Source organism: Microplitis mediator, chromosome 9, assembly GCF_029852145.1.
Source record: "Microplitis mediator isolate UGA2020A chromosome 9, iyMicMedi2.1, whole genome shotgun sequence".
In the NCBI taxonomy this organism is placed as follows: Eukaryota; Metazoa; Arthropoda; class Insecta; order Hymenoptera; family Braconidae; genus Microplitis; species Microplitis mediator.
Genome location: NC_079977.1, coordinates 8,812,147 through 8,826,877, shown reverse-complemented (window position 1 = coordinate 8,826,877; position 14,731 = coordinate 8,812,147). Strand labels below are relative to the sequence as shown.

General features: G+C 34.5%; 3 protein-coding genes across 5 annotated transcripts in view; all 3 read left to right on the top strand.

Annotated features, from left to right (window-relative positions):
- The window catches only part of LOC130675058 (putative polypeptide N-acetylgalactosaminyltransferase 9), a 207,098-nt gene that overhangs the window by 22,628 nt on the left and 169,739 nt on the right, over nt 1-14,731 (top strand). The gene's annotated exons all lie outside the window — the stretch shown is intronic.
- Nucleotides 4,030-8,452, top strand: LOC130675059 (uncharacterized). The gene is made up of 3 exons (XM_057480522.1): nt 4,030-5,275; nt 5,573-6,518; nt 8,330-8,452. Exons 1-2 carry the CDS (start codon nt 5,101-5,103, stop codon nt 6,487-6,489), a joined length of 1,092 nt encoding a protein of 363 aa, XP_057336505.1. The 5' UTR covers nt 4,030-5,100; the 3' UTR covers nt 6,490-6,518; nt 8,330-8,452.
- Nucleotides 6,861-8,754, top strand: LOC130675036 (uncharacterized). Its single transcript, XM_057480490.1, has 5 exons — nt 6,861-7,095; nt 7,138-7,248; nt 7,414-8,120; nt 8,330-8,545; nt 8,635-8,754. The coding sequence occupies exons 1-5, from the start codon at nt 6,861-6,863 to the stop codon at nt 8,752-8,754; spliced, it is 1,389 nt and encodes a 462-aa protein (XP_057336473.1).

Here is a 14,731-nt window from a genome sequence, read left to right as displayed (position 1 = left end):
ACAGATGAATAGAGTACAGAGTTGAGTGTAGTCACGGACCCAATTAAAATAGCTCGACTTTCCAGATCACAGCTGTTACTGCGTTGAAACTTTTTGAATTCGGTATATAGAGACTCCTCCATACCTGCTGGGTTAATGCCAGAGCCATTCGCAAAAAAAAAAAAACACACTTTATACCGTTCGCTTATGCCCACTTAGCTTTATTTTTTTATTTATAACAAAATAAAACTAAAAAAATTCAGTTGACGAAAATTTTCACACTTTCCACTCGACTCGACTTTTTATTAGCTTTCCTATCGACGTTCAAAGCGAAACCTCAAATTAGTCAATGATTTTATAAATTTGTTTTATTTTTTAAATTTAATTATAAAATACTTGTGTTACTTAACAAAATGAGTTGTGATTAATAATATATACGGTAATTATTTATTTTAATTAATTTTTCGAGTGTGCTTAACTTTATATCTCGTGTTATTGAAAAAAGTTCATTAGCTATATTTTTTGAGTGTACTTGATTATAGAACACTATACTAATTGTCAATTAACCTGAAAATACTAATTTAAAACTCTTGATTTAATATTTAAATTATGTCAATTACTTTTATATGTTATTAACTTTTTTTTTTTCTCTAAAACTTTTTTAATTAATTTTATTTCAATGTACTTAATAAAAGTTGGTGTGAAATATTTAAACTTTGTAATTAATTTTTTAAAATCCAAAAGTGCACACTTCAAGCTCTTACTCAATAATTCATACAAATTTGCGTTGAAACACCTTTGTGACAGTAAAGCATAACGCGTTCACGTTTAAGGCGTGCAAAACAGTTTGTACAGTTATTTGAATCACCTTTTTAATTGAAAATTACTTAAATATTTTTTTCGTATGACCTGCATTGAATCCGCAATATGCGTGGTTCAATGCCTGTATTACCAGTCGAAACATACGAATTTTCGACCAATGGGATGAAGTGGGTAGAAGCTGGTCAGTTTTAGTCTATTCAATTAGTTTTTACCATGCCTGCACCGCAGGTTTAAATTCCTGTTCTGCTTATTGGGAAGAAAGTCGTATTTTTCTCTTACCAGATAGCAAATGATAAAAATTAGCACATTCAACATTCTTTCCGCAAACAAAAGTAAAAATTGAAACTTTCAGGTGCGGATCTGGTGAAAAATAATATACACACCATAGAGGAAGTTAGAACATCCCAATCTGCCCGTTTGCCACTCTCGCCTTCGGTCCGGGTCCTACTTTCTTCCCTTGTTGTGTAATATATACTATTTTAATTTCATTTCATTCTTGTCAGAATCGGATTTGTTTATTGTAAACTTCTAATTATTTAAGTCATTCTAATAACTATTCTAACACTTGTGTTTGGAAAATTAAAAAAACAATATGTGCTCCAATGAACAACATTATTAAATTAACAAAAACCTGATGTTTTCTTTGTTAAATTATTTAAATTTACACATTTAGAAAACAGCATTATTTTTGCTTTCGGCTCGGGCAGCCTTTTGCACGACTCATGATGCGAAGCATCAGAGTGTGCTTTATGATCGAAAAATTTTTTAGTTATTAATTGAGATATTTTGAGTAGGTGCTTTTAGAATTATAAAAAAAATACTAATATAATTAAAAAAAAAAAAAAAAAAAACATAACAAATTTTAATTAAAGAAAATTGTATATATTTTAAATTTATTCGTGCTTCCCGCCATTTTTTTATTATTTCATAATAAATGAGCATTATGAGTCGTGCACTTTTGGATTTTCCAAATTTTTCTTTCGTCTGAAATCGTCTTGCTTCATCCTTTGCCACTTACACGCAATATACACATTACACGAAAAGAAAATTATGGAAACTGTTCCTATAATTTTGTGAAATTTTTTCCTACACTATCATAGGAATTACGACCATAAATTATGGGAGCAGTTCCTATAATTATAGGAATGTTTCCCATAATTATAGGAATAGTTCCTATAATTATGGGAATGATACCCATAACGTTATGGGAATGGTTCTTCTAACTATAGGAATGGTTCCTATAATTTACAGGAATACTTACTATAATATTATGGGATTCATTCCCATAATATATGGGAACTATTCCTATAAATTATAGAAACCATTCCCATAAATTATAGGGACCATTCCCATAACATTATAGGAACTATTTTTATACCATTATGAGAACTATTCCCATAATATTATAGGAATGGTTCCCATAATAGTATAGGAATCGTTCCATTATGGGAATAGTTCCCATACCATTATGGGAATAGTTCCCATAATAGTATAGGAATGATTCCCATACCACTATGGGAATCGTTACAATAATGATATGGGAATAGTTCCCATAATATTATGGGAATGGTTCCAATAATGGTATAGGAATTTTACTCATACTATTATAGGGATGGATTCCATAATATATGGGAAGCATCCCTATAATAGTATGGGTACAATCCCTCTACCATTATGGGAACTATTCCCATAATGCATAGCAAAACTTCCCATAATTTTCTTTCCGTGTACTTTAAAATAGTATAATAATTGGGCTGGCAATAGCCTATCGAACGAGGTACTTGCTTACCAAAGCATTGGACCAGGTTCGATTCCGGCATGCACCAATGAATTTTATTTTCACAATACTATTTATGTGCATTACATTGGCAGCTCCCTGGTGATGAAATACCGACAATTTTTGGACCGAATTGAAGTGGCGTCGACTTCATTACAAAATGATAGCGGAACACAAAAACTCGATCGAATCTGCAGGGCTCTGCTGCTTCTATGACTAGGCTGGCGGGTGGGGCTTTTTATAAAAGAAGAACACCTGTATATGCCGAGCATTGGTGGTGGCAGATGCCCATAAACATTCGCAGAATCTCTAGTTCCGGTGTAAGCCAACGTGTCAAAGCAGTAATAGAGGGAGTCCTCCACCGCCAACGTTGCCCTTGGATAACAGGCATCCTCCATTGTATAAGTACCTTATCCTACACAGTGGGCTCTGAAGGATGTAACATAATAACACTTACATTAACTTCTTAGGAGACATCATTTCGGATGACAAGATCTCCCGATGATAAGGACACGACGTATGATGGCCGCGGTAGCTGAAGGCTAGGACTCATAGTGACGGGAGAACGACGGTGGGCTTAGCTAACGCCAGGTCCCGGTTCTTCCTGAACTAGTGGGGACTGCTGACAGCGGCTGTGTCCCGCGACGTGTTTCCTTGGACTCGGGGCGGGCAATCACCGAAATAAAAACTATGTCTCCTCCACCTATAAACTCACAAACAGTAGTATCTATAGTAGTCAAATAATAAATAGTTGTCGGAAGGACAGAGGGCTTAGCAAGTTCGTTGTTAGGTGGACTGGCAATAAAGCAAGGCCTAATAACAATGATCACCAGGATCACGATCCTCTCCGATAACTATAAAATTGTCCTCAATGGGCCCGGGTACAATGGCTAACACAAGCTGTGTGCCCGGTTGAACCAACTAAATTCAAATTCAAATTCAGTATAATAATTATTTCAGGACAAAATTGAACTATTTCAACTCATTTATTCAGTTCCTAATAAATTTCAAAAAATTGTAAACAAATAAATGCTGTATATATGTAATATATGCGATTCAACTAAAAAAACGTAATCATTCAATGTTTTGTAATATAGACGTCACTATGCACTGTAGTGCAATTTATATTAAAATTGTTTTATTGGAGTGTCCTCTTGACATTTTTTTTCTTATTTAAATGCTATTTAAAATCAGTGGAAATAAATTAAGTTGACAAAAATCTGGCTTTCCAGTTTGGCAACAGTAGAGCAGTCCCTCTCCGCTTAGCGTTCGAGGTGTGCAAAAAGTTTCCAATTTTAAATCTGGAATCTGGAGATGTGTTAATCTATTTTCGATCATTTATCAGTAATTTACAGAATCTTTAAATTTACCAGCATGAAATTTCTGGACCGCATTATTTAGATAAAAAAGAAACCATCATTGAAACATTTATAAGTAAGGGGGATCAGAAAAGTAGGTGTTGAACAATTGGTATTGGTTTTAATGTAACCCAAATGTATAGTATATACTCGTTCCCCGTTAGGGTATGTCAAGTGAAACCACATAAACCAATATGTGGACTTACCACAAACGCCCATGAGTGGTCGCTGACCTCGCAAGGCCATCTAAATACTCTCTCTTATGCTATTGATTTATTGTGCCCATGATTTATGTAGCCAGTACATCAAAGGATCCAATATAAATAGATTACTTTTTTTTCAAAAACTGTTTTGTCAAAGACAAGCCAACGCTAACCCAATACAAATTCTTTGCATCGACAACTAATTACTATAGACTGCAGATAATTATTAATGTGTACAAAAGTTATACATTACTATGTCTAATATGTGATTAATCAAACGTTGATAGGACTAGATACAACGAGAAAATTTATTTTAATAAGAGAAAGAGAGAGAGAGAGAGAGAGAAAGATGATGTTCCGAAAACAAATAGGTAACTTTAATCGATCAAATGTGTACCGGCTGTGCGTACAAGTGATATGGACACGCTGCAACGTCTGTTAGATACAGTTACTAACATATACAAACTACTATTTACCCTCATGTATTTATAAATACGATTCAATAAGAGAGATAAAGAGAGTTACAGACAAAGATAAAACCTAGCTAACAATGCCTGTTTGCTCGGTAATTATTCATTGTACATACATAATGCCCGTGTACTCTCTGCCATTTCTCTACATTTGCATCACATATATATATATATATAGGGTGGTATTTATTTTCATCGTTTCTAAAATTTATCAGTGTCACTCTAAAATATTTTATTATACTAAGCGTCTCGTTCTCGATGATTAAATAATTGATTACCTGTAGTAGTACTGTTAGTACGTGTCAACTACACAACGTTTAGAGTTTAAATTCAAATGCTTTTTCGCGCCAGTAGCCCTCAGCGCCTGGCGCGCACCCTAGCAGTCTCATATTGTTTTGTTGTGTCAACAACAACGGACGTGGGTTAAAATTTTTTGTAATAAAAAACTTGATAATTTTTTATTACATCATCAAAAGATTGGATCTTTAATAATGGGGAAATCCAAGAAACGTTCCCGATCAAATTCAGTGGAAAGTAGATCCCCCAAGATATCTAAAAAAGATTTACAATGCCAAATCGAGGCCATCGCCAAGAGCGTCCAAGATCTGGTAAAAGCGCAACAAGAGTTGCAGGCTACAGTTAAAGAAACTGCAGAGCAGAATAGAGGTGAGGACATTTTAAAAAAAAAAAAAAAAAATATTTGCAAGGGTATATGGTTGGTGTGTCTCTTCCACACGAAGTTTCACACAGGTTATTTCCACACGAACATAACCTGATCCTCTATGGACAGAAAGTTTGATTTTTTACTCTTCTAAAGCATTATTTCCACACGAAATACAAAAAAAAAAAAAAAAAGATAAAGAGAGAAAATCTAGCATGGAACCATCATTATAAAAAAAAAAAAAAAAAAAATTTTTTTTTTCTCTTCCTTTTTTGTTTATGTGGCCTTATCTTTTATTACAGTGGAGGCCAGTATTTCCAACAAGGAAAGTATAGAACCCAATAAGGGTACTGAGACATTGACCAGTACGGCAGTAGCCGACGATTCCCGGAAGGAAGACGTAGGGGTTTTGGAAGACGGAGAAGTTCCGGAAGAGTTTTTAGTAGAGGATGAGCATGACTTGGACGATGAACTTCGTGAAGTACTTGGGGAAGAGGTTTCAAACACGAATACCTCAGTCAAGGTAAATGACAGCCTGAAAAAATGGTGGGAGACTTGGATGTCAAAGGGCTTAACTGAAGAGGTTAAGAAAGCTCTACTTAAAAAATATGTTAGAGATGGAGAATTCCGAACTGAAGCACCCAAGGTTAACCTTGAAATTCAGCGTCACTTGACTGAGATCGCCAAAAAACGTGATGCTCACTTTACTGATACGCAAAATTGTGTAGGATCAGCGCTATCATCGTTAAGCTCAGCCATATCGATGCTGTCAGATAACTCATCAGAGGAGATTGATCAAATTACTCTGATGAAATATCTCTGGGACACGGGAAAAATCTTAAGTGATGTTTTCCACCAACAGTCAATAGCGAGAAAATCATTTATTACTCCGACTCTGGATAAGGACATAAAGGCTACGCTAGAGGCTAGTATCCCAGATGAATGGCTTTACGGTCAGAAACTCAATGACCAGGTTAAGGATGCAAAAGCCATCGTTAAAGCGGCTGCATCTTTAAAACCTTCTGACAAACCAGTTGTCAAGAAACAGGCATTCAGGACTGCGTCTCAGGGAAACTTGAGAGGCCCACCTGCGAAGTTCAGGCAGGTGGGCAACTATCAGCAGAGGAGATTCTTCTCGAACACGAGGTACAAACCGAGATCCACGACAGGGATGGCGAAGACTTCACTGAAGCCCAGCTCAGAGAAGAACAGGAAGTAGCGGAGATTGTTGTGGAAGAACAACAAGAGGTAAATAAATTAGCAGGCAGACTCAGTCTCTTCACAGAGAGTTGGGAAGGTGTTTCGGATGATAAATTCATCTTTGATTGTCTCAAAGGTTATGGTATTCCCTTTAAGTCCCAACCTATACAATTTGTGGAACCCAGTGAACCTGTAAGGTCTCCGGGTGATGAATTAAGGGTCCAGCAAGCTATCGGTAAACTTCTGCAAAAGGGGGCTATCGAGCCTTGCTTAGACATCGAGAGTCAGTTTATATCGTCGTATTTCCTAGTACCAAAAGCAGATGGGTCGGATCGTTTCATTATTAATCTAAAGCAATTAAATGAGTTTATTGAGACATATCACTTCAAAATGGAGGACCTGAGATCCGCTAGAGATCTCATTGATAAGGGCGCGTTCATGGCTAACCTAGACTTGGAGGATGCGTATTTCCTGATCCGGGTAAAAAGATCCTCTAGAAAATACCTTAGATTCAGGTTCAAAGGCCAGCTTTATCAATTCATGTGTCTTCCTTTTGGCTTGTGTTCTAGCCCTCATACTTTTACAAAAATAATGAAACCGGTGGTTAATAAACTTAGGTCAAAAGGTTTTTTATCGGTAGTATATCTGGATGATTTTCTATGCGTAGGCAAAGATTACGAAGCTTGTAAGAATAATGTACAGAATACGATAGGCCTCTTAGAGGAGCTTGGTTTTATCATTAACTATCGTAAGAGTACGACGACTCCTAATAGAAGGTGTAAATACCTAGGTTTTATCTTAGACTCAGAGAAATATTGTGTAGAACCGACAATGGAGAAGAGGGTATATATTAGGAAGCTACTAGATTCCATAGGGTTGAAAAAACGGTTCAGGATCAGATTTATAGCTCAGTTAATTGGGGTACTGGTAGCATGTATTCCAGGCGTAGAGTATGGCAGAGCATATTGCAAAAGATTAGAAAGAGCTAAGTGGTTAGCTCTTACGTTGAATAATAATGACTTTGAGGGTTTTATGACAATAAATGCGGGCGTTTTGGAGGATCTTCAATGGTGGAGAGATAATATAATGAGCGCTAACAGCAGAATAAAGTCTCACAAATATAGCATAGTGATAACTTCGGATGCTTCAAGGACAGGCTGGGGAGCGGAAGCTGGAGGTGTTGTTACAAGGGGTTTTTGGAATCCAGAGGATCAGAAGCACCACATTAATTATCTGGAACTTTACGCAGCTTTCTTCGCGCTTAAATGTTTTGCTCACGAGTTACGCGACCGCGAAGTCCTTCTTCGTATAGATAATACAACAGCGATCGCTTACGTCAATAAAGCTGGCGGAATTAGGCATCCAAAGTTATCAGATCTAGCTAGAGAGATTTGGCAATGGTGTCAATTAAGAGGAATTTGGCCAAGGGCAACATATATTCCATCGAAGCTGAATGTAGAAGCAGATGCCGCTTCCAGAGTGGAAAACCTGGACACCGAGTGGGAATTATCCAGGGAAGCCTTCCGAACCGTATTGGACACCTTTGGTTTGCCTTCGATTGATCTCTTTGCATCGCGTATTAACAGGAAGTGCGTAAGATTCTATTCGCGTTATCCAGATCCAGATGCAGAATCAGTAGACGCGTTTACGGTTTCTTGGAGAAACGAATATTTTTATGCTTTCCCACCCTTTGCCCTAATTTTACCAACCTTGAGGAAAATAATCAACGATGAAGCATCAGGTATCGTAGTTGCTCCCTTTTGGCCAGCGCAACCATGGTACCCGTTATTCACTTCTCTACTCTGCGAACCTCCTTTGATTTTCAAGCCTTCATTATTCTTATTATTATCTCCTTCTAGGCAGGAGTGTCACCCCCTAGCGAACAAGTTGTCACTAGTGGTCGGCAAATTATCCGGCAGGCCTTTGTCACCAAGGGCATCGGAGAGGAATCAATAGACATCATGCTCAGTTCTTTGTCAGAGTCAACGATTAAGCAGTATGAGGGAACATTGAAGAAATGGCTAGTTTTTACTCAAGCAAGGAATATCGATGCCTTTAATCCCCAGAGTACGGAGGTCATCAAGTTTCTTACAGCGCAGTTTAATGAAGGGGCGAAGCATGGCACTCTTAACTCTATGCGGGCTGCTATTTCCTTGATTTCTAGGAACAACCTCTCAAAGGACTCCTTATTATCGAGGTTCATCCGGGGGACATTCAAGAAGAGACCATCGCGACCGAAGTACTCCGATACCTGGGATACAGACCAGGTCCTGACATATATTGAAAAATTGGGAAACTTAGACAACTTAAAATTGAAGGAATTATCAGAGGTGGCAGTGACACTCCTTATTCTCATCACGGCACATAGAATGCAAACGTTGTCCTTGATAAAAACCGAAAATATCACTAAGACTGTTTCTGGATTAAAAATTAAGATACCTGATTTAATTAAGACCTCAAAGCCGGGCAAAGAACAACCTGTATTATCGATTCCATTCTTCAAGAAGAGGAAGAACATTTGTGTAGCATCTATCATATTATACTACTTAGAGCGTACTAAAGAATTAAGAACCAACTCGGATCGACTGTTTATTGGGACAGTAAAACCACATAAACCAGCTGGCGCTCAGACGATTGGGCACTGGATAAAGGCACTTATTGCAAAAGCAGGAGTTGATACAGAGATTTTCACCGCCTACAGCGTTAAGCATGCATCCGTGTCGAAGGCACATAAAAGGGGAGTAGATGTGGACACTATTAGAAGAACCGCAGGGTGGTCATCCAAGTCCACGGTTTTCGCCAATTTCTACAATCGGCCGATTCAAAGCTCTAGCGAGAGTTTTGCACTTACAGTAGCCGATAAAAAGTAAAGAATGTGTAATTTTGACAATAAAGTTATCACTAACTCTAAACTTCTACAGGTAATCAATTATTTAATCATCGAGAACGAGACGCTTAGTATAATTTAACGATCAAGCGAGCCCGCCGAAGGCGGGCGAAGCTCGATCGCAATTATACGTAGCGTCTCGTTCGAAGATGATTACTACCCTCCCGATAGAGATTTTAAGCCCGAAAGGAAAAAGATAGGCCCAGTAATCATCTAGCGAAAGGCGGGATAACTTTACATAGGTCAAAAATAAAAAAAAAAAAAAAAAAAAAAAAAAGAGAAAAAGACTCTAAAAAATATGAGACTGCTAGGGTGCGCGCCAGGCGCTGAGGGCTACTGGCGCGAAAAAGCATTTGAATTTAAACTCTAAACGTTGTGTAGTTGACACGTACTAACAGTACTACTACAGGTAATCAATTATTTAATCATCTTCGAACGAGACGCTACGTATAATTGCGATCGAGCTTCGCCCGCCTTCGGCGGGCTCGCTTGATCGTTAAATTTTATTTTAAAATAAAAAAGCCTTTAATCAAAACACAACAAAATATTTTTTATAGGTAGAGAGTTTAAACTAAAAATTTTTTAAATTATAAAAGAAGTTGATTATTTTATTTCAGTTATTAATATAACTTTACATTTCTTACGATTATTTTGATTTTTTTTTCGTCGTATGAACAACATTTTCTGAATTCTCTGAGAATGATTCTCAGCCCTAAACTTAACTGTTATAGCAGGTAGAAAAATTATTTTTGCAACTCATGGTAAGAAAGCACGTCTTTGATTGGTTAAAAATGACACTACAACGAATAAATATCGCGAAGAATGTTTACGGTGTTCGTGGAAAATATGACAAATCTACACTTTATATATATATAAATATAAATATTAGGATGAGCCAAAAAAACCAACCTATCGAATTTACGTTTTAAAAAGGACCTATATGTCGAGAAAAAAATTCTCCCATTGGGCAAAATTTTTAGCTCAATTTTAAAGGGTGTCGGTAGCCATTTGAAATTTCCCATTTAAATAACAAGCAAAAAAATTTTTTTTGATTAAAAATATTATAACTTTTGAACCGTGTGAGATAAAAATTCTGCTCTAGAATATTCTTGTAAGGCATTAAATTTCTTTAAAAAAAGTCCTGGGAGTCGAATTTGTAAACTTGATATTTCGTATACTAACAGGCTATCAAAGTCTAGAGTAAACAGAATTATACAAGTTTAAGGCTTTATTTGGATTTTCCAAATACTTTTCTTTTATTGTGATCGATAACAAAATATTAATTGTTACAACGTGGATATTGTTGGTGATTTCATTGCACTACGTGTAGAACAAATTTTCTCGTAGTATTGATATTTTTAATAATAAAGCCTTAAATTTGTATGATTCTGTTTACTCTAGACTTTGACAGGTAGAACTGTCATACTAACAGGTAGCATAGTTATACTAACATAACTATGTAACATAACTAACTAACATAGCATAGGTATAACAGGTAGCCTGTTAGTATACGAAATATCAAGTTTACAAATTCGACTCCCAGGACTTTTTTTAAAGAAATTTAATGTCAGATAAGAATATTCTAGAGCCGAATTTTTATCTCACACGGTTCAAAAGTTATAATATTTTTAATCAAAAAAAATTTTTTTGCATGTTATTTAAATGGGAAATTTCAAATGGCTACCGACACCCTTTAAAATTGAGCTAAAAATTTTGCCCAATGGGAGAATTTTTTTCTCGATATATAGGTTCTTTTTAAGACATAATTTCGATAGGTTGGTTTTTTTGGCTCACCCTAATATATATATATATATATATAAAACCTAATGAACAGTCGCCTCAAGTCAAGACAACGGTAAGTCCCAAACTATAGAAAATCATCTTTTTAAGCGAATTGTCAGTGGTTCCCATTACATATTTTTTTTCTCAGTCTACTGAATGTCTTTTATTTTTTTTATATACATGGTAGTATCAAGCATTGAGTTACCCAAAATTAACGATCAAGATCACACACATGACATTATTTATACTTTTCGTATCATTTCACGTAGTTCGGAGCAAAAAAGGAATAGACGGATGAAGAAACAAAGCACGGCATTTATTTGTATATAGATGTATAGTCGAGTTACTGGTTCATGTCACGTTTTAACCGTCAAATTTAAATCATAACGGATAATATGATATAAAATATGTTGAAGAAGAGTAAAACACTGTCGGCATTGACAAATCACCTAGTGGAAAATTGTCAAGTTCAAAAATTGGAAATATCCGGGATTTGTATCCTGTAAAAGCTTGTTTTTTTTTGGATTTTTTATGCATTGTAAATACATATTACTATTTTAAAATTGCTGGCAGCTTTTGAATCGAGAATGAAGTTTGCAGGATTTATTTTCACGGTATTATTGTAATTCAAGAGGATTAATATGTTTTTTATACTAGTTTTTTTTCTGTTTTCTGTTTTAACTTCTTTTTTTTTTTCATATTATCGGTTATTACACTTTTTTTTAATGCTAACTACAAAATCGTCATTAAAGATTCTGAAACTTCATCTTATTTTGGACTTATTCTATTCTTCAAAATGTTCAAACGTATATTGTTTTTAAAAAAGGAATTTACTTTTTACTATTGCAATCTTTTTAAAAAATCCCATAACAATAAATGTTTGAAGATAATACTCATTTAAACAATCAAATAATTTTCTTCAACATTTGATATCCATTTTTAACTTTAAATAGCTCTTCTACACTACTGATCTAAAAATACAGTCGAATCTCCCCATACAGTTTGGAAACCGGCCCCTGGATGGCCCATCACCGGGCGAAGTACGATGATTAACGGCCAGTCATTGACAACTTTTAATGGCCCATGGATGGCTGAATATACAAATGATAACTCCGGCCCATTGATGGCGCTCGACTATCGGCCGATTAATGGCAGCCAGCAATCGACTAAGCATGCACATGAATTTAATAAAAAAATTTTTTTTTATTATTATTCTAGTAGAGTTCATGATCATTACCGTTTAAATTATTTCAGTGAGGTAAATGATGCTGAAATATCTCGATGAAAAATTCTGCTGGGCTCTGCACGGACAAAAATGTTGGCTCGAAACCTAGCAATTTTTATTATGCTGTCGACCAAACTTGAAACAGGAAGTGAAGCATCCAAAAAATTGTTATGCTCTTATAAAAAATTATTATGCCGCATCACAATTATTATAATGTATGGAAGTAATTGTTATTAAATCTTATCGACAAGTCTCTCGTGCGTAGTAAGGTATTGTGATACAGCATAATCATTTTTGGTATGAGTACAATAATTTTTTTGATGCTTCACTTTCTGTTTCAAGTTTGGTCGACAGCATAATAAAAATTGCTAGGTCTCAAGCCAACATTTTTCTCCGTGTGGGCGCAAACTTCCATCCTTCTGATTGCTGGGTCTGAACGATCGCTACTGGACGAACCTACTATTTCGTACTATTTTATTATAATTACATAATTTTTTTAAATAAAATTTACTAAATTTAATTGTGTTGTTAATAAGTAGATTAGATATTCGTGGTTTATTTATAACAAGAGTACAAATATAATTGTGCGATATAATTCCCGAGTCGAAATTCGAGTTCTGTTTTAATGGTAAAAGTATTCAAATCCTTTGTAGTTCAATTTGCCGCTTTCCCAAACGCCTGTTTTGATCGTATAAGATGACGCGGACTAAAAGTACAACCAAACCAGACCTACAAAATGCTGTTTTGATTGTAAACATTACCCACATTATTATTGTTGTTATTATTTCTACAACATTTTTTACGAAACCAGACGTAGAATAATAATAATAATAATAATAATAATAATAATAATAATTATTATTATTATTATTATTATTATTATTATTATAGTAAGGATAATAATAATGATTGTGCAAATAGTCTTTAAAATCTACGGACGCGGGTTCGAGTCTCACTTGGAGTCATTTTTTTTTAATAATAATAATAATAATAATAATAATAATGATAATAATCATCATAATTGTAATGATTAATAAACCATTAATTTATAATATATTAAAATAATAATAAGGTATTATAATAATAATGAAACAATTATAATTATAATCTATAGTATTAAGAGAATAAGGAAAATTTTGTTCCCGCCATATCTAAAAGATAGAATTAGTTAATGTTATTGAACTTGGTATCATTAGATAGGTATTGACTTGAATTTGTGCCTTTTCATAGTTTAAACTCTTTTTAATTGCCAAGTATTGAGATAAATAGATTTATCTATATCATTCGAATTACATTTAAATTACGCGAGATAATAGACTATCGTATTTATTTTCTTCGAATAAGTTAATACTTTAATTATTCTGTCACTAAATATCACTGAATGTCATTGAATATATAGCTATATTATTTATATCGCGTTACTTATTCTAAAATGACAGATTTTTATACTCCCTTTTGGTTTTATAGAAAGCTTCTCAAAGCCAAAAAAGTGTGCATAGAAAAAAAAAGGATTCGTTGACACAAAAAATTTTTACCCGCCTAAAGAAAATTTTTACTTGCCCCTAAAAATTTTTTGCATTATGAATCGGAAACAAAAATTTATTTAAACTAGAAAAAATTACTTGGTGCAAGGAATTATTTCTTGACTAAAAAAATCTTTTTTCTCCCCAAAACCATTTTTGTATTTAATTAATAATCCATAAAATTTCTTGGTGCAAATTAAAATTTTTTGCAGCAAGAAATCTTTTTTTTCTACGTCTTTTATAACTTTAGTAGCGATATTTGGGCAGTCACGTAGTGACTGCGGGTTGCTCGTTATTACTAATATTAATAATATTATTGTATAGGATTCTTCCCAATTCAATAATCGTGATAATATTCGTGGATACTATACACGGAAAGAAATTTTTTTTTTTAAATTACCGTTAAATTCACTGTAATCGTGGGACGAATGGCACGACCTAATCATTTGTCGGTAAGTGAGATAATTTTTAACTTTTTTTCAACAAATTTAACCGTAGTCTACTGTAAATTTTATTCGGTTTTCGGAAAATTTTATGAAGTCTAACCCCAAAATAAACAAATTTTTCCGTAATTTTTAATTTGAAAATGGTAATAAATAAAAGCGCCGCATTATGTCCCACGATTAATTCGTTTTTTTTTAAATTATGAATTTTCCTATTTACCTTTTATGTTATTAATTTAATTTTTTTTTTTTGCACATCTCATACTCCGAGTGATGGGAGGGAAAATTCACTCTAAATTCACTCCCGCTTATTTACAGTGTGTACATAATAATTTCACATGTGATCATGAGTTTTTATCTCCTCTCCCTTAAATATTTAACCCAATGGACTGTTCACTGTA

What these genes read in the sequence shown, in the direction of transcription:
- LOC130675059 (XM_057480522.1), top strand. Translation starts at nt 5,101, where the DNA reads ATGGGGAAATCCAAGAAACGTTCCCGATCAAATTCAGTGGAAAGTAGA. An exon ending in AACTGCAGAGCAGAATAGAG is followed by an intron (nt 5,276 to 5,572) that starts GTGAGGACATTT and finishes CTTTTATTACAG; the next exon opens with TGGAGGCCAGTATTTCCAAC.
- LOC130675036 (XM_057480490.1), top strand. Translation starts at nt 6,861, where the DNA reads ATGGAGGACCTGAGATCCGCTAGAGATCTCATTGATAAGGGCGCGTTC. An exon ending in TAATAAACTTAGGTCAAAAG is followed by an intron (nt 7,096 to 7,137) that starts GTTTTTTATCGG and finishes TTCTATGCGTAG; the next exon opens with GCAAAGATTACGAAGCTTGT. An exon ending in TTAATCCCCAGAGTACGGAG is followed by an intron (nt 8,546 to 8,634) that starts GTCATCAAGTTT and finishes CTTGATTTCTAG; the next exon opens with GAACAACCTCTCAAAGGACT.